Source organism: Genypterus blacodes, unplaced genomic scaffold, assembly GCF_046128005.1.
Source record: "Genypterus blacodes isolate CSIRO-AG114 ecotype Tasmania unplaced genomic scaffold, CSIRO-AGI_Gbla_v1 ptg000118l_1, whole genome shotgun sequence".
NCBI lineage: Eukaryota > Metazoa > Chordata > Actinopteri > Ophidiiformes > Ophidiidae > Genypterus > Genypterus blacodes.
The window spans coordinates 1,214,161-1,236,506 of record NW_027466921.1 but is presented as its reverse complement, the minus strand read 5'-3'; the positions used below and the strand labels follow the sequence as shown (position 1 = coordinate 1,236,506).

The 22,346-nt window shown below is 45.4% G+C and overlaps 1 protein-coding gene across 1 annotated transcript in view; it reads right to left on the bottom strand.

The window, feature by feature from the left end:
- epha3 (eph receptor A3) overlaps positions 1-17,677 on the bottom strand; it is an 82,790-nt gene extending 65,113 nt beyond the window's left edge. The window contains exons 1-3 of the mRNA XM_076161988.1: positions 17,540-17,677; positions 10,895-10,959; positions 3,060-3,720 (exon numbers count right to left, since the gene is read on the bottom strand). Of these exons, the coding sequence (XP_076018103.1) occupies positions 3,060-3,720; positions 10,895-10,959; positions 17,540-17,633 (820 nt within the window). The 5' untranslated portion in view covers positions 17,634-17,677. The remainder of the gene's footprint in view (positions 1-3,059; positions 3,721-10,894; positions 10,960-17,539) is intronic.
- Between the last annotated feature and the right edge of the window lie 4,669 nt (positions 17,678-22,346).

Sequence of the window (22,346 nt, the reverse complement as noted above, 5' to 3'; positions counted from 1 at the left end):
GATCAAATTGGAGTTGCAGGAATTTCACACTGATGGTAGATAGGAGCGGGTTCACCTGCTCCAGTCTGTTCTAATGACAGATGAAAGAGCGACTTAGCTAGATTAGATCTGGCCTCACATTCTCCGCACAAGGGCCGGAGCTGCCTGGTGAAAACACACAGTAAAGCCCGACGATGAAGGACGCGTCCATTCACATCATCCTCACCCGGAGAGTCGCCGTCTGCTCGCGACGGCTCCACACCGCTGCGAGAGGAAGTGATGACATTTCTCCCCTCTTGTGTGGAATATCAGAATACATTTGCGGCGAATATACACGCCTGCCTGTGAAATATGGACTGACATGCATCCAAAACAGCCACACACACACACACATCCCCTTCCCAAAGCCAGACAGAATGTATGGATTTTTTTGAATGCGCTACTAACAAAAACATACCTGCTTTCACATATTTCAAGCCACACACACACGCACACACACACGAAGATAATGACTAATACTAGACCAAGTGTACTCCACTAAAGCCGCTGAATACACTTCGGGGTCTGGATAAACAAAGACAACTGCTCTAATTCTCTTTCACTCCCACAGACACACACACACACACACACACACACACACACGGAGGATGCTGCAACGAGGCGGCGTGTTGTCAAAAGAACACACACGTACAGTTGAAAACAGAAAATAAAGATAACACATCTAACATGGCCCTGAATCGTGGTCTGCGGGGCCAAATATGTGTTTTTGTTGGTCTCCGATACGAAGAAGCACGGGGAATCGGAGCTCACATATTGAATCTGGCCGCAGGAACGAAGCGCCACTGACCCCGACGACGGCCGCTCATCTATCTGTTAACACGGAGAGCCTGCAGGGCGAGCGGCGCGCTGGGGGCCCCTGGCTGTGGGGGGGTGTAGGGGGCTGCTGCGGAGGCCTGTTGGTGCAGCTGTCCCACTCCGGGGTAACATAAGACCTTATTAGAGTCCATTAGAGCTCTCTGAAACTAATAAGAGATTGTCAAATACATCCAAACATTCACACAAGTGACAGGGGGACAGGAAGCGAAAGGAGGGCAGCGTGCGGGGGGGGTCGGCGAGCTGGGGCACCGAGGTCTACCTGCCATTTGTCAACGGAATTCCATTCAGTGTTGTCATCTGATAACGGGACGTTTTTTAAATGCCATGAATTTATCTTTAATGTATGAGAATATTACAACTGTATTTCATGTTTTATTTGTTATTACTTTCATTACTTTCACATTGCCATTTAATGATTCTGTGTCACACTTAGTGGTCAATATCTGATCTTTTTGCCATGTGGTCATTTTGTTGTTGCTCTCCCCCTGCAGGGTTCACATTTGGGACGTACATGTTTTTCACCCAACAGCTGCACCGAAATGTCTCCCCTGCATCTGGACAGTGAGACGGTCTCTCTGGAGGCCACGGCCCCCCCGAGAGACGAGAACGCGTCCTTTTGGCGACGTCGTGGGGGGGGTCTGACCTGGGAGATCTGCCTTTGATCTTTAATTAACACTGGGCACGGCTGTGGCGAACGGAGACAGTGAATGAGCGCTGGAGCGTTGGGAGGGCCAAGACGTACCACACACACACACTCTCATACACACACATACAGAGGAACATTCGCAGAGCAGATGCTGCGTCTGATTTAATTCTTCTGAAACGTTGTGAAGAGACGAGCGACCAGTCACAACAAAGTCACGGTCGAAACAAACTCACAAATTCATAGAATATGGACGCACGACAAACTGTTGCTTCTCTTATTATCATAGTAACGTGTGGTTGGAGAAACACTTTTTATCTATTTACAATAACAGAAAGTCGATGAAAAGCTGCAGGATAACAAAACTGCCGTCACCAGTGTGCCACACATAGACGCAGTAACTGCTGAACCACTAGCCACAAAAAACACACACACACACACACACACACACACACACACACACACACACACACACACACACACACACACACACACACACACACACACACACACACACACACACACACACACACACACACACACACACACACACACACAGTTTCTGTAGATAGATGCAACCATTCAAACGCATGTGTAGATAGTTTGAGCGAGTCTATATCTTAGTCACCCGCAAAAAGAGGTTACCACGGCAGCGCAGGTCGGCCGTCACATTGGGATGATTTATTATAGTGTTTGGATGAATAGGGATGATGTAAAGCAGCCCGCCTCAGTGCATAAGAGTATCTGCAGTCCAGTCAATAGTTTTCCTTTAGGCCTTTAGATCTCCTCAGATGATCAGCAGCCAGGAGCCGAAACGTTTTACAAGCCGTCGACTATTCCAGTATTTTCATCCACGTGCGTCAACAACAACCTGGCTCAAAACTGGCGACGGCTCAGATGGCTAACACGCAAAAAAGACGACATTCCGGCCAGGAAGGAAGTGGCTGGAGGAGACGGACTGAACTTAAGGAGGAGAAGCAGACGTGCAGACGGCAGACTTTGGGGTGGGATCGAGTATCTCCAGACTCAACTCTCTGCAGCTCCACCAACACCCCTGACCATCACCGCAAATATTCCACCAATCACCATCCACCACCACCCTCCTCCTCCTCTTTCTCCTGCTCTATCAGTGGATCTTCCCATAGCTAATGATGTGACACAGAGCAGCTTACTGTTGAACTACTGCAGGCTGCGCCCTGTAGCTCAAAGGCCTGGATAACACATCACACACACACACAGACACACTGGGATTCTTCTGTTCTTTTGAAGGCACACACACACACACAAAGGCTGGGCATTTGGCTTTGCAGAGCTCTGGGCTGACAGATATGAAGTGTGAGAGTCTCCTTATCAAACGCTTCACTTATGCAACCTTGGGAAACTGCATAAAATGAAAATAGATTTTATTTTTACACACTGCAGGTTCTTAGATGGGACCAGAGCACACGAGGAAGGAAAAAAAATAGAGCGGTCGCGAGGAACTAAAGGAGGAAACCAGAGAGGGAGAAGAGGAGAATGGTGGGAAAGTGAAACCCAACGGATGAAAGTGCGTCTCACTTACTTTGGCAGGTGCTGCTTCTCTCCTCGTATCCCGGGTTACATAGACACTTTCCTATAGGCACAAGCCACTCCCCCTCCGTGCTGCAGTACATTCGCGGAGGCTCCTCCTCCTTGGAGTGATTGACACACGAGCCCTTGACTTCCACCAGTGACTGGGAGTCCATGGGCACCGTGTCAGGGAAGACGGCCAAGTTTTTCACGGTGAACGGGCATTTCTTGAAGTAAACCCTCACGGAAACCAAAGCTACGCAGGCCCCCACGTCCTGGAACGCCAAATAGAAGCCCTTCCTGGTCATGGGTCCCACCTCGCGCACCTCCGTGTTGAGCTTGAGGATGCGGTCGCCGAGGTCCATCTGGGTGAAGCTCTCGTCGGCGGCGATGGTGTCGATCTTGGAGAACTGGTGCTCTCGGAAGTGGCTGCCCTGGTCTTCGTCCGTCTCCTGGTAGAGGAGGTTGAAGGTCTCCTTGCAGGTGCCCAGGACCAGCGGGATGGAGTTGCAGTCCCTCAGCGTGAACTTGAGCTCCACGTAGATCTTCTGGGCGGATCTGCGCGGGATCCAGTTGGTGCGGAGCCAGTTGTTCTGGCTGTACTCCATCACGTTGCAGACCTGGAAGGTCCTGATGGGAGTGTAGTGCTCATCCACGCCGCTGATCTCCTCCCACTGAGAGAGATGGCGAGAGGGAGAGAGAATGAGAGGAGCAACGAGAGGGGGAAAAAGTAAGGAAGGGGAAGAAGACGGGCAGGGGGCAACAGAGAGGTGGGAGAGGAAGAAAGGGTGAAAGATTGGAACAAATTTAAATATTTGAAGAGATAGAAGAAGAGGAAAGGAGAGGAGGAGAGAAAAGACAGAAAAATAAAGTTATCTCCACCCTTTAAGCATTAACAAATCAATTATTTAGACAGAAACTCACACTTGCTGCATACTAAACATCCATTAAACACTTAGGGTGAAAAATCACACCACCAGATCTGTGATTAATTAAAAGCAAAACTTGCTGAGCTCAGCCAAATCCGCTCGATTTGGGGCACAAATATCTCAGAGAAACACGATGAAGTGTGATTTCCCAACTGAATCCTGCTAAACTAGTACCAAGTGGCTTAATTGGTGTTAAATATTAACATAATCCCGTAGTGTGTTTTTCACCCTCATACTAAACTAACATGTTCTGTTCTCTACATGTGCAGACGTTTGGAGCGGCGGACTGGTCGACTCGGATGGCGGCGAAGCGTGCTGAGGGAACGACGTGACAGTGTGTGTGTGTGTGAGTGTGTGTGTGTGTGTGTGGACAGAGCGGATTTGTGTCCATCTTACATTTTCCCTCCACTGGGAGACAGCAGTGAGGGAGGAGAGGAGAGAAGAAGAGAAGCGAGGTCATTCCTTTAGAATTCAAGAACAGCGGGAAACACTCATTGATCATATAGGCTCATATGGGAACGCCGGAATGTTCTCTTCAAAAAACAAAAAAACAAAAGGCGGAATGGGAGTCTGGCTCTGTGGAAGCTGAATTATCGCGACTTTCACACCAGCGTAAATGGTAACGCACGCCCACACACACTCTCTCACTCACACACACACACACACACACACGGACATAAGGCTCGTGTGAAGTGTTTAAAGTCTCATAGCGGCAGACCCAGCAGGTGCTTTCAGCCTGAACATAGAAATTAATGACGAGCTAAAAGCCTAGGTTCTCCATTACAATAATAGCATGTGTGTGTGCGCCTGTGTGTGAGTGGGTGTGAGAGTGTGTGTGTGTGCTTGTGTGTTCTTATGCATGTGTGTGTGAGAGGGTGTGAAGAATATCTATGAATGCCTGGTGCTGGAGGAGCTCTCAGACTGAGGGATGGCCACTTGCTTTTCATCTCATGGCAAAGTTAATGAAACACCCCCGGACAGAGTGACAGCGGGCCAGAGAGGGAAAGAAACAAGAGAGAGAGAGAAGAGGGAGCGAGAATGAGAAAGGAGTGTTGGGAGAGACTCGCTGTTTATTGTCCTCTGCCATGCTTTCTTTGACATCACCTCTTTCTTTCTCCCTCTTTCTCTCCTTACAGGTTTACTCATAATTATAAAACTATATATAAATAATCTATTCACTATATTCTGGGGGACATGGTATTAGCCCGTGTAAAAGGAGGGGGGCAAGTTCACGTCCCATATGTTTAGAGGACAAACACACGCGAGCAGGCGATCCCGAGTCAGTGAGGGGTCAATAATCCTCATCCATCATCACACAATGCAAGGACGAGCGGAGTGGTGCACATTATACAGCACACACACACACTATTCTGTACAATACACACATGTGGCAACACAAGCTTTGGCGTACTTCGATACGTCGCGTCGCGAACTCCACTAAATGTAAAAAGCGACTGCGAGTGATGTCTCTTTGCGTTTAAGCCGACTTTGGTCGAGGTCTGCGGTGCGTGGAACACACACACACACACACACACACACACACACGGGCACACAGGCTTCATAATCAAACCCAGGTGTGGTGTCTATTTAAGTATGTGTGTTGGAGAGAAAGAGTGCGTGTGTGTGTCATGTCCTTTTCCATAGAGAATGACTCAACTTGATCAATTCTTTGCCAAAGAACACATGACCTCCTCTATGATGTGAGGATCGCCCTCATGAGGATAACGCACACACACACTCCTACCATGGCCCAACCAGGCTTTGTGTGGGTTGCAAACTCCTCCAACTCTGAATAATAGTCAGTAAATATTTTACCATGCGAGGAGAAAGAGAGAGATGGGGAGACAGGAGAGAGAGAGAAAATAGGAGAAATGTGACATCATAATCCAGCTCCAGATCATTTTACAGAGGAATTGCACTAGATAGGAGACAGTGACATGCCGGCGCTATCATATAAACGACCACAGCAGAGGATTACACACACACACACACACACACACACACACACACACACACACACACACACACACACACACACACACACACACACACACACACACACACACACACACACACACACACACACACACACACACACACACACACACACACACACACACACACACACACACACCCCTGGAGCCAGCGCTGGAGTTTCGCATGATAGGTAAACATGCGCTTCAATCATACGGCAATTAAGGCAAGGACTCCTTTTCTTTCCTCAATGTCAGATCTTGATTATGTGTTTTGAAATCTCGCCCATTTCAACTTTAAAAACATGTTTAACTCTTAACTTCCACAAATTTGACACTTTACAAACAAAACATACAAAGACAGGTAGGACTTTGTCCTCTTTCAGAAAATTAATTTGTTAAAATGTAACTGTTGTTTTTGCTCTTTCTGCCTGTAAGGGACTGACTCAGCTAAATTGCTAAATTGGCTGCATCTGTTGTTAATAAGCTTCAAAGGATTTAAGTTGTAGCTGTCACTCAAACTGTATGCAACTTCTTCATCAATACAGGTACACAAACAGTTCAGACATTCTTCAGGCCTTCGCCCATTCAATCCTTGAGCCTTGAACCTTTAGAACACACCAATCTACTGGATTATTCAATGATACTATGAATCTTATATTATTGTTTACATGTTGGCATTAAGAGTCTCTTCAGCTGTTGCTATGGAGAACGCAGCAGCCAGAGCAAGAAAATCAAGTTCTCGCATTTTGTGGTCTCCTTAATCCACAAATCAGTGCACTGTTAGTGGAATGGAAATTGATCCAAGATACAAAATTGGATCCATCTGCCACATTTATGGAGATAATCACCTCAGTAATAGAATATATTAGTGCGCATACAGTCCTACAATGTGTATTGATTAATGGCGTCGCAATGTGATTTAAAGCTGATTTGTTGGCTGATTTTACCATGTTAAAGTTATTTACAATGAACTCACTGTCAAATCAGTCTGTACAAGTTTTAAAATGATTGAGAAGTCCTCCTTAAGGGGTTTTGATACCTTTCCAGGTGTGTTTCATTGAATACAGCTGATCAGTGGAAGTGTGTTACCAGGATAAATAAGGTCTAAAGTGAGAAGTCCAGCACTTGTTCCTCTCCAGGGGGCAGTTCTCCCCCCCACCCGTGCCCTCTAATTGATATATAACAACATTAGGACCCGACACCAGACCTTGTGACCTTTGACCCTGACCCTTGATGGTCACAGCTGGGGCACGGTGTGGTGCGATCCTCCCTCCCTCCCTCCCCCTGGCCTGTCTGATCTGTGCTGTAGGTAAGGTAGCAGGGGCGGCCAAAGGGACAGTAAAATGGAGGGCAGTAACCCGATCCGCCAAAGACATTACAGCTATGGCAACAGGCACGTTTCAGAGTCACACAGTCAGCACACACCAGTTCACCCACTTCAAACGCATTCTGCTCACTGGGAGCTGACGGACCAGTATGTGGACCAGTATGTGGACCAGTGTCGGATAACAAAATGTTTAGGCCAAGACTGGTTTTTTTTTAGGGAAACATTATAAACACTGACTGAGCTTCCTCCAATTCAAACAATGTCCAGTCCAAAAATTCTAGTAACTCAAACCTTTTATTGATATACTGTATGAAGAAACACATTTAAGTTAAGTTAAGTAACAGGTTACGGGTTAAACAGTTATCATGAGTGGCATGAAGTGTGCGTTTGTGTATTTCCGAGTGGGGGGCTATTAAATGGAGCGTCCACGACAAGTGCAGAGGCAGCTTACGTTTCCAGCTCTGCAGGTCACGGGGTCATAGCCACGACAACTGCAACATATCAGTCAGACAGCTTTTCATCGGTCAGTCTTGAACGAAGGGGAAACTTGAACACACACACACACACACTAAATGAAACCAGCTCCTTCTTATTATTACTCTTCCTCAGCCTCTTGTCCTTCCCAACAGCTGGCTTCTCCAAAACTTTGCTTATTCTTTGCTCAAAGGCACCTCAACAGTCATTTTGGAACGTGGGTAGGTGTGTTACTTGTTGATTCCCCTAAAACAAGCCGCGATTTAAACTGGCAACCTTCTGGGCTCTGCTCAAAACTCAAGGTTGGCTTAATTAATCCATGTTCACGGGTTCTGACTTATTCAGGCTTATTCAATACTCAATGTTTCACGTTTCTCCATCTTTTGCCAATACATCTCACGGTTCAGGAGTTACGAAGAAAAAGAAAAAGCCCTTTATAAATAGTTGTGTATAAATAGCCGGTTGCTGCTTTGCTTTTGGCCTGACTTACAAATGTCTGTTAAGTAGTTTGTGAGAGCAAACATAACATCTTACAACAAGAATTCAACATTGGCAAAGCAAACGTATCATTAAAACAACTACAGGCCATTCTATTCATGCGGCATAATTCCGAGTCGGAGCAATAACAGCGGCCGAACCCTTTTTATTTTACGTTAAAAATGGACCTTCATCTTCATGCACTGCTGGGTTTCATACCCTGGATCCACGTCTGCTCTGTATGCACAGCATCTACTGTTTGTTAATGAAGAATCTTTTCAAAGCATTCCACTGGGTAATCTTTAACACTCTTTAGTCTACTGAAGGACTAAGCTGCCTGGACACTGCTCAGTAATCAGCCTGCCCCCCAGACAGATAACAGTATAACTGGACGGATCTCTCTCGCACGCACACACACATACACGCACACACACTCATCCGTCCGATTGGTAGCTACAGAGCCAACATCCGGGGGAGGCTAAGCTCTTAATTTGTTCTGACCGGAGCACGTTGTGTCTCGGTAGGCCAATAGGCCCGGTCTCTCCATCAATATGAGTGAGTGTGCGTATATGTGTGTGTGTGTGTAAGGGCTCAGTGCCACTGCCACATTATGAAAAAATCATTTGTGAGCGGCGCTCTCCGAGGGCAGGCTGCTTATCGAAGCGCAGTTGGTGGATGACGTGAGTAATTACAGATGATTCACCTTGAGGACTTGATCATGAGCAATATCTCTCTTTTCCTCATCCCTGTCCTCCCCTCCTTTCCCTCCCCCTCTCTCTGATCCTCCCTTTCTCTTGTTCCTCTAGCCTTTTTATCAACTTTGCCACCACGTGCTTCTCTCTTCAACTTGTTCAAAGCAGATAAGGTGACATCAAACGGAGCTCACGCCGCTTCACCTCTGACACACGGGGTCATGTTCTGCTGCAGGCTGTGAAGCAGCAGCGGTGGGTAAAGTACCTGGGAGCTGGACTTGACTAAAAGCAGAGACGGGGCCATTCAAAACTGACTTACATGTAAAATTGGCCCATTAGGAAAAATACCTTAATTTAGCTGCCTGATGTTATGAAATATCACAGGTATTCCTTTTAATAATAACTCTACTCAAGAACTGAAAGTAAAAATACAAACCCTGTCTAGACGAGGAAAAGCAGCTACTTTCCATTTCAACTTCATTCTCAAAATATTACAGCTTTATTCAAATTTTTCACATTTCACAACCAAACTCATCCAAAACATACTTCAATACTGTTATGAAGTATTTTCACTCCATTATTTTCGAGTACACTCCTTCTTATGCGCTTACAAATATGAATAGCTTCTTTCATCTGGACTCCTTTGAGCGCTCGACCTAATCACCTGACATTGTCCGCAGCCTGAATTTTTCAAGAGCCTTCAATTTTACCTCGGGGTGATTTTATTTTTGAGTTTCGACCTCACGACAAAACTTTGAATGTTTGGACGGTGCCAGTGCTGTATATCACCAAAGGAAACAAGGTTTGGCAGCTCTATGGAACAAATGACTGGATTACCCTAAGCCACTGCCAAGGAGTAATTCTAACACTTAATAAAGGAAAAACGAGGAAGTGTGTGTGCGTGTGTGTGTGTGTGTGTGTGTGTGTGTGTGTGTCGGTGGGCAAGCCCTGAGGCACAGTAGTCTAACCAGTAAGACAAATAAACGCAGCGAGCCCAGTGGAGAGGCTGTGTGTCGGCTGATAGATGAGGCAGCGCAGACCTTTTTTTTTTTTTTTTTCCACGTTGGTGGATGTTGCTGCAGCTACGAGAGCTCCACGCCTGCCGGCTTTAATCGTTTGGAGCTGTAGAGGGAAAATCCAGCAACAAATTTGAATTGATGATTTATTAAAAAAAAAAAAATTGGAAATCAGGAGTTTTTTCTTACACTTCTTTAGAGATCTACAATGATGTTATGATATTTTTGATGGCAGAGAAGAATCTGGGAGAGACATTTTGTGACATTTTGTGGCTACATCAGAACAGAAGACCCAATTCCGAGTGGGTCAGGATTGGCAGGTATCAGGTGAATTCACACATTAGTGGCGGAGGACATTTGATTCCCTCAGTTTGGGTGTCATATAAATTGGGTCACTTGTATCTGTTGTGTACATGTTAATGCATGCATGTGGTAACCGTATCGAAGTGTGTGTGTGTGCACGCGCGAGTGTGTGTGGATGGAAGTAAATCCTTAATCAAAGACATGAAGAGAAACAGAACAAAGGCAGCACACACATCATGCAGCAGAAGTGAAACGCTGTCTATGACTGGCATTTAAAAAAAAGGGGGGGGGGTTGATTACTTACATTCTTACATAGATGCTTTTGTCTCTACAACCTCAAATCCGTTAATACTTTAATCTATCTCCAGCGCACACACAGATATCCACACACAACGCGTTTTCTTCTAAGCATCTTGGCCATATGGCGAGCTCCGAACGCTTAACCTTTAACCTGCGAGGAGGCGAATGAACAGAAAACCTCCAAAGAAAAAGTGGGTTAATCTGCACTTGGCTCATTAGGTCAAACGGACCACAAGAGTGAGAACCACAACAGTCGGAGAAATCCAATCCATTCACAGCTGAAACCCCTCTGGTGATATGGAAAATAAATCATATTCAGACATCCTTGTGAATAAATGTGTAAGATCAACTCACCCCATGTGCCGGGTAGGAAATCCATCCCAGCTCTCCTTGGCTCGCTTTAGAGTCTAACAGGTTGACTGCGGAGAGGAGAAACACAGAGAACATGAGTATCTCGTCCTTGTTAGCCCCAATTAGCCTTTATCTAATCCCACAGGAGGGCCCGAGAGATCACTGATCATGACTCTATTTACTCAGCTGCCACACACACATACGCACGCACGCACACACACGCACATACAGCACTCACACACACACCGAGAGTGAGAGCTGGAGAGTCACGCCTTTGACTATACACAGAATCCAGCCGTCAACTCCCATAAACCATGAAAAGTAGACATTTATATGCTTTTAAACCATTTTCTATAGGACTACTTCTCCTGCAACATTCACACAGCGGCGTCGCATTATTAGGCGAGGTCACAATCCGCCCGACAGATGTGAGAGGGCATCGTGTTTCCATGAACAGTGCAGATGTTTCGGGGTAAAATACAGTATCACAAACCCATCCATCTAACATGGAAAGTTCTCGTCCATTACACAACCCCCACAAGGACCTGAGTGGCGTGAGCGCGGCGCCATATCTCACCGTACAAGCCTGAGAACGAGCCAAACCACACAAAGGGGTCTCTAACGGGGCTGAGGTGGAACAAACGGCACAAATATAAAAACAGTGAACGGCACTTTACGGAGGATGTTTTGGGATTTGCACTTGTTTTTTGGTTGAATTTACCATTTGGTGATCCAGAATTCAAGCAAACAAATGTGATTTACACGTTTCACTGATTTTGAATGTTGATGTTCTGCAGATCTACGTGAAAAGGCCGAAGAGGACCTCTTAATGTAAATGAGGGAGAGATAAAATGCCTCTATTCCAACCGTCTCTCCTGTTGTGGCTCAGTCGGCAACTGACTCAGCCCCTTTCCCTTCTCCGCCTCTGAGAGCAAAGCAGTCTGCACATCACACACACACACACACAAGCACTCAGCACTGGGAAGCACCAGCGCAATAGAGATACAGGCCCTGCAGCTGTGACTCTATTCACTGTGAAATAAGGAGGAGAAATCCTTCCAATATTCTTCTCTTCGGAGCTGCAGTAAACAAGCACGCACGTCTACAGAGAGAGTGAAAGAAGAAGAAATAGAGACAACGTTTACGGCGGGAAAAAAGCTAAAACTCAATGAACTCGCGTCTGTACTTAGTGTGACATTAAAAAGGCTTCAGACAGAAATCCTAATTTTCTTCAGGTAAATCTCAATGTCAGTCAGCAAACGTGGCAGATAAGGAAGCCGAGAGAGCGCACACACACATACGCACACACACACACTTGGGAGACTTATTATCGCATCCCAGCTACTCTGAAATGCCAATAATTGAGTCTCACCTGCGCTGAGGCGGGCCGGGGCCCATCAGCCGGCTGAGTGGCAGCAGAGACGTTGTAATGAAGCTGAATCTGTTCGCGTCAGATAATAGCGGCGCAGCATCCGGGCCCATTGCCTCCAATTTACATTATCCCAACCAGCCGAACCCACACCTCAAATTGAGCCGAGCGAGGGAACTCGAGAGCAGAAAATTAGAAGACTCTCATATTGCACGGAGGAGGAGGGGTGTGGGGGGCTGCACACACACACTCTCACACTCTTTCAGACCCACGTGCACTCACACCGAGCAGGCACAAACTACGAGCACAGACAAACATTTGCTGGCATTTGCTTTCTCAGTCCAACACATACACACTCAGCGAGCTCACATCAGCCCAGCATACCCCCCCCCACACACACATACACCCTCGCCCCAACAGGGAGTGTCTGTAGCCGGGAACTCGAGGGTGTGTATTAATAGCAAACTGAGTCAGCCTGCCTGTAAGGGACCAAAACATCACAGAGGTACAAACAGGTGGATCAGCTCCAACACACACCTATAGGCAACTATCACACACAAACACACTCACACACTGATCCCTGGACAATAAGTGAGGAGGAGGAGACAGAAGGAGAGGACACCACCTCAACAAATGACTCATTCACTCAGTGCAGCTGCTGCTTTAGATTGGAGGGATTTCAGGTGATTTCATCGGGCGGCACGGTCGATCTTAAGCCAAGCACGTTCATCAACCGTCCACAGCTTTGAATTATGCATACGAGAAAGAATAAAGAGTTTGGTCTGCAGTCATTCAGTTTAAAATGCAGAAACGTTGAACATCCCAAACCGAAAAGTCTGTTTTCTCACTTGTAAGATGGACGCCAAGTAGGGACGTCTGAGCAGAGAGCACCGCAGCAGAGAGCGTCACTTAAAGGCTATAAGACAAGTTGATCCAAACTATATATGCACTACGGCGGGAGGGAACACGCTTAGGAGACGAGCAGGAGGGGAACAGAAGCAGAAGGGAACTGAACCCTCGGCTACAGACACAATTAAGTTTTTGTTTATATGAGAGGAAGATGTTTTTAGATTTTGCTCTCAGATCAACAAATGGCTTGATCAGTCGAGGGAGACACTCCCATCTGGATCTGCAAAGCTAGAGCTGGTGACGGAATAGAATAGAAAAGAATAGAATGGAATAGAATAGAGTGGACACGTGTGCATGCTCTGATCATATCCCCCAGCTTGTGGTGGGGAGCAGTAGGAGGGGGTGGGGGGGGGGGGGGGTTCTGGCTTGGTGGATGTGAGGTTGGCAGGCCGCAGTGCAGGCAGAGAGGCGACTTGTGTCTGTGTTAAAGGGTGAAGTGTTCAACTCCCATTATGAATTATTCAAGCGCAGAGTCTCTCTCAGTCTGATGTTCCCGCTGCCCGCCCAGCTCCTGTGCCCCCATTCCTCCTCTCTCCCTGTCTTTCCTCCTCCTCTCTCTCTCCCTTTCTTTCCGTGTCTCTCCTTCGTTCTTTGCGCACAAATGGCTCCAAAACACGCACCGATCACCGCAGAGCACTTTGTCTTTCCCTCCCTGACAGCCCTGAAGCGTTGTGTTCAATCGAGGGTGCCACTCTCCCTGTTTGGGCTCTGACAGCACCTATAGGCGCCCGTATACGTCTGTGTGTGTCTCTCTGTGTGTGCGTATACGCGCGTTAAGGTGCACCCATCGCTAAACACACGCAGATCAAACCCAGCGGGAGCGCCGCCGCGGGCTCCCCGGCACAGGCTTCCCTGCCGCCGGGTAAAAATACCCGCGTCCTCCCGCGGGCCCTGAAGGCAGCGGGCCTGCGCCGGACCGCGCACGGGGACAAACGGAGGAGAAAACACCTTCAAGTCTTCCAGCGACGGAAGAAAATAAAACATCTGCTTAATGTTACAGTAACTCAGCAGCTCGTATACGGCGAGATCCGCAAATGGAGGTTTGTTTCCCCACTTTTCCCTCTAGACTTCAGACGCAAAACTGTTAAGGACCGAAATGGAGCCGCAAAATAAATGTGGAGATTAATACTGGAAGATTGGACAGGAGATTAGAACGTTAAACTATACGGCTGCCTCTCTGTTATACACGTGGGAGGAATAAAATAGGAATTATATTAATAACAATAAGAATAATAGCGTGTTTTCAGTCAGTCCGATCAGATCACAGCTTTATTTTCCATCTCTCTGTATTCTCCAGCTCATCCATTTGTCTCGTTAGAGCCTCGCAGATTTCCCACAGAGTCCATAAATATGTGAGCAGGACTAGGATCGAACATTTACTGTCTTAAAATGCAGTTTAATTCCCCCTTAACGTAGGACCTTTGATCGTCCTGAGCGCACTTGTAGATTCAGATCCAGCAGCTATAGTGCAGCTCGGGAGTCTTTCAAGGACGTCACTTCAGATCAAATAGATCACAATCTGCCATCATTTTGTTTGATTTGGAGAGGAGTTTACATCTCTACCTGGTACGTATAAACGTGACTTCTTTTATCAAATAAACTGATCGGGATATTTAGGTTTTATATAATAAGAAACACGTTAAAGTGACTCATCTGGTTAAAACACCATCAGTGATCTTCCTTTCCTGAAAAATTGCCATTTAAACTAAACGACGTTGTAATGAACTTCTTTTACCATAAGGAGAATTCTTCATTTAAGGCGTTTCTAATGGCTTTTTTCTAATGACTACCACATTACTGTAAAGGCAAGTGTGTCAGATTCAGAAATGGGACGCCCCCCCCTTCCGCTTGATATAATAAGAAACTGGACTTAAGTGCAGTAACGCAAATACAGTGTACTGTGTGTGTGTGTGTGTGTGTGTGTGTGTGTGTGTGTGTGTGTGTGTGTGTGTGTGTGTGTGTGTGTGTGTGTGTGTGTGTCCCAGCAGCAGCAGCATGTGTGTGTGTGGTGAATGTATATGGCTCCATACTGACACTCTCTGGCAGATTTATGTCTTAGAAATTATATTTTTTTTAATTTTAATTTTACTCTTGGCAGTTATTTCAGCTCACTTGTAGACAAAAGAAACAAAACACCTCTCCTGGCTTTAACATCACCAAATATCAAAAGAAATCTTGCCATCAGTTTCTATTTTCTTTGTAGCTCTGAAGTGTTTATTTCTCTTTCATACACTGGAGTCCCTCTCTCTCTCCCTCTCACAAACACACACACACACACTACTACACACTTCAATGCTCAAGTACAGCTTTCTTGACATAAATGGTGATCTATTTAGCCTTGATGGGGGCTGCAATAAGTTACTCATCAAAGTAACACAACAGGCCTTCCTTGACCTTGGCAGTCAGAGGTATACATTGAAGAAAATAAACAAATAAATAAATAGTTACACAATATTCAGATAAGATTACTGGAGTTTTTCAGCTATGATCGATTGAACCGGCAGATCCCCGGTGCTGCTTTAGAAAGCTGAACGCGACCCTGTGACTGTTTGAAATGAATCGTGACGCAGAATGGAGGCCGCGGGGTCGCAAACAGGCACACACACACACGCACTCTCTCTCACATACACACATATGCGTTTGAGAGCGAAAACGATCATCAAAGCTGCAATTTCAACCTTTTCAAAGAAGTATTTGGTTAAAACAAAGAAGAAACCTGTTTGAGGGGGCGAACTCTTTAAATCAAACAGGTCCGAGATGTGTTTAAAGGTTTGTTTACGTCAGATTACAGGATTGGACGTTTTTGTAAATAAACTTCACGGGAAACAAAACTATCAAGACATCAGATGGGTTTTTTTTTTTTTAATTGCTACACACTTAACTACAAACTTTCCTCCCCCAGATGAGGATTACTCTCTCTTATATCATCTTTGATATCACTTTAAACAGCTCAAACATCAGTCTGAAGTTACGTCACTGCTGCCTTGATTATCGTTTCTGATGTCTCACTCTTTAGTCCGCATCCAAACTTTTTAATTAATTCACCATAGAGCGTGTAAAGAGTTAATCGGATGCTGAAAATTGCTTTCAATCGCGTTTCTTAACTGTGTGTGTGTGCATGTGTGTGTGAGTGAAGCTCTAGTTCAGGGTTATTCTTCAGTCTAAACGCTTTTCACTATGGGTATTAGATTTATTCATCACTTCCTTCTATATTCTCTATTATCTATTATCACTTCTATACATTAAGGAATTGCCGTGTGACCGTCGTACACACAGACGCCATGACCTCAATCTGCATATATATTTGTTTTCTGTTGTGCAATTTTCCCACGTCCACGAGTCTAAATCAGGACTGAGGGACGTTCACGGCTCAGCCCGGGAGCCTCTTTACCTCCCTTAGCTTTAAGTACACACACATTCATGCTAAATATTAACCTTGGAAATAAATATTTTGTAATCCGGTGTAATCTGGTGCCGGGAGGTACAAATGTATTTAACAGTTTTAAGCATTAAGTCAAACAAATCCCACAGTTTGACTCGTTTCCCCGCAGATCTGCTTCACTCCGCTTCATCTCTCTCTCAAAAAATCCTCGTAAGAAATAAAAGCAAACTAATGACGTAAACGCGATGTGTGATGTTGATTGAATGGAGGTAAATTTGGAGGGATGCGACCGAAGGAGGTTTACGGTCGTTTTCGATGATCCGTGGCACTTTCCGGGGCTGTTCGCAGCGGGTTGAGGTCGATGCTTGTGGATGGATTCAGGTCAAACTGCTCCGCGCGCTGATTTACGCGCAGAACCGCCGCGTCCAATGCCTATGTATCGATTTTAAATCAATTAACTAGTAAACCTCGCTGGGATCGAACGCAAAACACAAACACAACGCGGCTTTGACACAAACCATAAAGTGATGAACGCGAGCCCGTCACTGAAACACACACACACACACACACACACACACACAGACACAAACACGCACACACGACGGAGTTTCTTTGTATATACTGCTCGCCCCGTTATGAACTCATCTTCTTCACCGGGACTTAAACACACCGACTGACCCGCTATCTGGACCCGCGCGTTCCCCCAGAATCAGGCTCGGTGCCGTTTGGGTTCGGACCTGTGATTGAAGTTGAAGTGTGTGTATCGTCTGTGGTTGTGTAGTTACACTCCGACTCTCTCCGCGCCGCCTGAGCTCAGTTCCATCATTGTTACACACATTATTATTAATATTAGTATCATCACTGGTACAGTAGCGAGTCCACGGAACCCCCCGACGCAGCGCTCCACTATCAGCCCGCACACACACACACACACACAGACAAACACGCACGCAGAGATACACGTGAAGGCAGCGTGAGGCGTCCTTACCTTCGTTGAGCGGGTAGATGACGGGGAACGCGGGCAGGACGCAGGAGAGTAAAAGAGGTAAAATCAAAAGGAGTGATCGCGGATTGCAATCCATGGTGGAGGATCAGAGGCACATAACTCCATGAAGCCACTGACTGATCTGAGGGAGAGCGGCTTCTCTCTCTCTCTCTCTCTCTCTCTGCCCCTCTCTCTCTCTCTCTCTCCCGATCCCTCCGGGTAGAGCAGTTTTCCGCTGGGTCCTACAGAGTCGGTCAGCCCTAAACACGGAGATCAGGTTCACCAAGGGTCACTTTGAGTGCAACACCTCTGGTCTCTACTGCCCACAATCCAGGTCATCTGGACCCACGGCACCACGTGTTCCACACCTCTCCACCACAATGTTCCTTCAAGTATCACTACTAAAAAGATTGATAGCACAATCAAACACAAACACACACACTAGTACAAGCTGTGTGAGAAGCTAAATCAGGTGTGTTCAGCCAATCAAGAGCTGCTGCATCACAGGTCTGGGCCGGGTGAACATCTGAGTTCATTGATGGGACATGGAAAGTAGTGTTGGAGTCCAAGGGAACAGGATTGATTAAGAACATATAGGTGCCAACCCGCCGCACCCACTAAGGGGGAAATACTAGGAATGTATTTGAAATAGTGTCTGTTTTTAAACACACCGTGTTGCACAATTCACTCCCACAGATAAACTTCTTATTAGTCATTTCTCAGCAGGAAGATGAATCTGGATCGACCAACAAGTTAGAGCGAATAAAATCTGACAAACAGTGAAGTGTTAAATCGCAAACCGTGGTCGTCAGCTCCAAAACTACTGCAGATTTTGGTTTGACAGCACACGATAAGTGTAATGAATTGGGATATTAAGCAAACTAGAGCTCTGGTTTATCTTCCACTTATCACAAAAAGGAGGACACAGCTATTCACATTATATTACAGAGTACAAATACTTCTGTGACTACGTGTTATGTGCTATTGTTTTCTATGTTATGATTGTCAGGGGGCAGTTGTACAGTATATGTGTCATGCTGCATGTTTGGCTCTATTGTGTGTATTTTCACATGCAGTCCATTAGGGGCCCCTGACACCACAATACTGGCTCTATGCTGAGAGGCTGGGATGGCAGTCAGGGCCCTTGCTGAGACACCAGCTGTTATGGTGGTGGGGATGTATGTGTGTGTGTGTGTGTGTAGGGGGGTGGGGTCTGTAACTTGGGAAGGAATCTGATGTATGGGAAACGTTCAGATGCTGCTAGGAATCCTGAAATCCTGTCATTAATTTCACTTCATCTTAAAATTGTGGGTGGAAACCGTCTTTCACACACAATTTGAATTCTCATCATTTAATCTAATTCAAAATTTCCCCTTTATTCTTATTTAGCTGGACGTATATTCAACTCTCATTAAAATCAACTCTACCATTTTCCTATTTTACAGTACCTTTGATGTGGATTTTTTTTTTTTTTTAAATAAATGACTTAACAGCACTTTCTCACCGTGGGAGATTAATGGCTCTCAGGTTGTCGGTGGTTACAGTGAAGAATGAAGCCAAAGGGGTCTCTGGCCACATTATGAAGTGGCTGTGGCATGTGGATTTACAGCAGATTTTCGACATGCCAGCCTTCATCATACATCATCTGCTACATCCCACTAATTCACTTATTACACACTGAGAGAGATTAATACAAAGGGGCCCCTACGGCGAAACCGGCCCATTCTCGGCCCAGTTGCTTCCTCCCTGCGTACCGATGGAACATTCTAAGCCAAAACGACGCTGTACTCAAAATCCAAAAATATTTATGAAAAAAAAAAAACTGCGGTAATTTTAAAGTTGCCGTTAGCTACAAATGAAACCAGGTAGACTCCAGAATCTGGACTTCATTTAATCTAGTTTTTTTAAAGTTGTTTTTATGATGTCTGTAAAATTATAAAGATTATTTATAGAGTGCATTTTAACACGAGAAACGCGGCTGAAAGTGCTCTTAGGTTTAAAAGAAGAAAACACCTTAAACCAATTATGTTAAAGTGAAAGCAGGCGATTTAAAGCACAGATAAAAAGGTAAAAACACGTACGGAGAGAGGGAGAGTACGAATAATCACTGGTGTGGAAGTGAAGGCTTTAAGTGCAGAGAAACATAACCAGTAGTAAAAATGTTTGTTCGCCTGTGAAGTTCACTCACTGTGTTTTTAGTCAATAAAGCTCTGAGTTGCTTCAGACTAATTATTGTAAATCTGTTTCTTATTGTGGCGAATTGGAAGAAGTGCTCTGCTCCCTCCCATCTATCCTCTCCAACATTTCTCCCTCCTTTTCAATAAGCGTTTGTCCATTCCTGAACTTCTGCCAGTGGAACAATCCAGAATGAGACGTGGGGGAATATTGATTCTGTAAGTCCTGATGTGTCCTGGCATGGCGGCACAAAGCAGATGTAGTGTCTCTTCACACGGTCGCGTACTAACAGATCGGCTGCTTGTCTTACCGCTCTCAGTGTCCTCTTCCTCCCTGCGGTTCCCTGCGGAACATTCCTCCATACTTGCAGCGCGCAAGAAGAAGAAGAAGCCGGCGGCCCTGGCCTGTAACACAATCCCCCACACCAAACATCATACCAGGGAGGCTTTCTGACCACTGCCAATACCACCAATCCTCTCTTTTCCCTCTGCCTTTTATTTTCTTACAGCACTACAGGGGATTCAGAAAATGAAGCAAAGTACAAAGGCTTGGATACCGAACTCATTAAAGTACAATTACTCTTACCTCTGCCAAGGAGGTTACGGTTACGCGGACATTTGTCTAACTGTCAGCAGGATACAGTTGACATTTTGTAGAGACAGATCTGGATTAGGACAAGATAGGACACTTGTGTCAATTCCTAGGAAATGGGGAAATCAAAAACAGGCACGATCGTGAAGAACTGTGATTATCAACAGATGCTGATAACAATTGGAGACTTAAGTATAGATGTCCACTTTAAAAGAAACCGTTAAACTAATCTACCTTCAGGAGAGATATGCGGATGAAGTCATAAAGGAATGTTGGCGCTTGCAAATTATATCCGTCACACTCTGCAATCTCTCACTCTTGCAGCTAATTTCCAGCTAATCTTTAAGTTTCATCATTTGGCAGAGAGGAATTTGAAAAGTAGAAAAATCTCAGTGTTTCGCAAACCGCCGACATCCTGTCTGACACAGGGTGTGTGCGTAGACTAGAGTGTGTCTGAGAGATCAAGTGCCTCTGCGCTACTGTTAAACCAGGTTAAGATCCAGACATGTTGCTCGATTCTTCTTCTAAGCCCCCAGCCAGACAGATGAGAGTGTGACGAGACAGCAGACACAACACGAGCTGAACTCAGCCTCCCCACGTCTACCAACCCGCCTCGTCGTAACGCTTCAGCTTGTGAAAACGAGCAGATAGGGAGGACACAGAAAGTAGGGTAACATCATTATATGCTCATAATGCTTTGATTTATATGAACAGCTCTCAAAAAAATCATATTCTGTACGTAGACCTCTATTTATATAACCCATTAATGAAGAGCTCTTTCCTCTCATTTCCTTTCGACACATACAGCAATGATCAATAGGACTTTCACAGGCGTCTAGTGTCTTTACTGAAGACGTCAGAAAGGCATCAGCAAAGGCAGAAGCAAGATATACTGTATACTTGTTCCTATAATCAAATACTTATTCAAGTACTGGATTTCAGCTGTGCAATACCTCAATAATCATGACAACAAGGAGGGGCTTCCACCATGATCTGTGAAACGGGCTCTGCACTAAAACAGTTTCATAGCTTGAAAAGTAATGGGCGGAGCTTCGTCATTCCATTGAAAGAAACACTGTTAATATGAAAGAGTACGTTTAAAGATCATTTTGTAATGATGGCTGTTAGTGGAACGTGTTTCGCCTTATCCCTGCGTTCTTTGTGTTCCTCCATCTTTGATCCTCACTGATGTCACTATTTCGCCGCACGCCTCCCAGAGTTGAGTTGCCAGGTAAACAGTGTGGGTGGGACCGGGTCTCCTTTTCCCAGAGTTTACGTGTTGACAGAGTTGGATTTTCTGTGGGCGAATTTAGGTCTGTTTCTCGTTGCCCCCTTACCTCTTTCTTTCAAACAAAGGCAACAAAGAAAAACACATAATTTCTTGTGCGTCAGAGGATTTTTTTTTTCGGCAGATGTGTAGAATAAGCACAGGATCAGTCACTCTTAACACTACTGATGTTGTATCCATTTGTGAAAGTAGAGAAGTCAATTTTGTCTTTAAGTGAATGTTGCCAATTCTTTTATAATCCTCTAAAAACAAAAGCATGTAACATGCACAGTGTGGTGGATGTTCTGGAGAACAACTAGACCAAGCTAAAGCCTGCGATCTACTAATTAGAGAGAGAGAAAACAACATTTGGTCTCCATGATAGCACTGAGGTTTGGACTCAAACTCTCTCTCTCCCTCACGTTGCAGTTGTAAAACATGTGAACGTCAGTGAAACAGTGCCGCAGCATACTTTGATTTTTCCATTATTCTCATGTTAATGCAGTTTATCCACAGACTACTAATGTCTTCACTGTGGGTCAGGTTGGGTTAAGTGCCTGGCATTTACCCTCCTCACCCTCATTGAACTCTCTTTGTGTTTAGTCCTGTGTCCTGTTGAAGTATTCATCTGCATGTACAAACAATAGAAAAGCTCAAGAATTTTGAACTGCAGAAACAAATCGAAAGCAGTAAAGCGATTTGAGCATTGTTCTTTAAAACTATCAGCGGTCAACTTATAGTTACATAATGGTCATAAACACACACACACACTTTCTC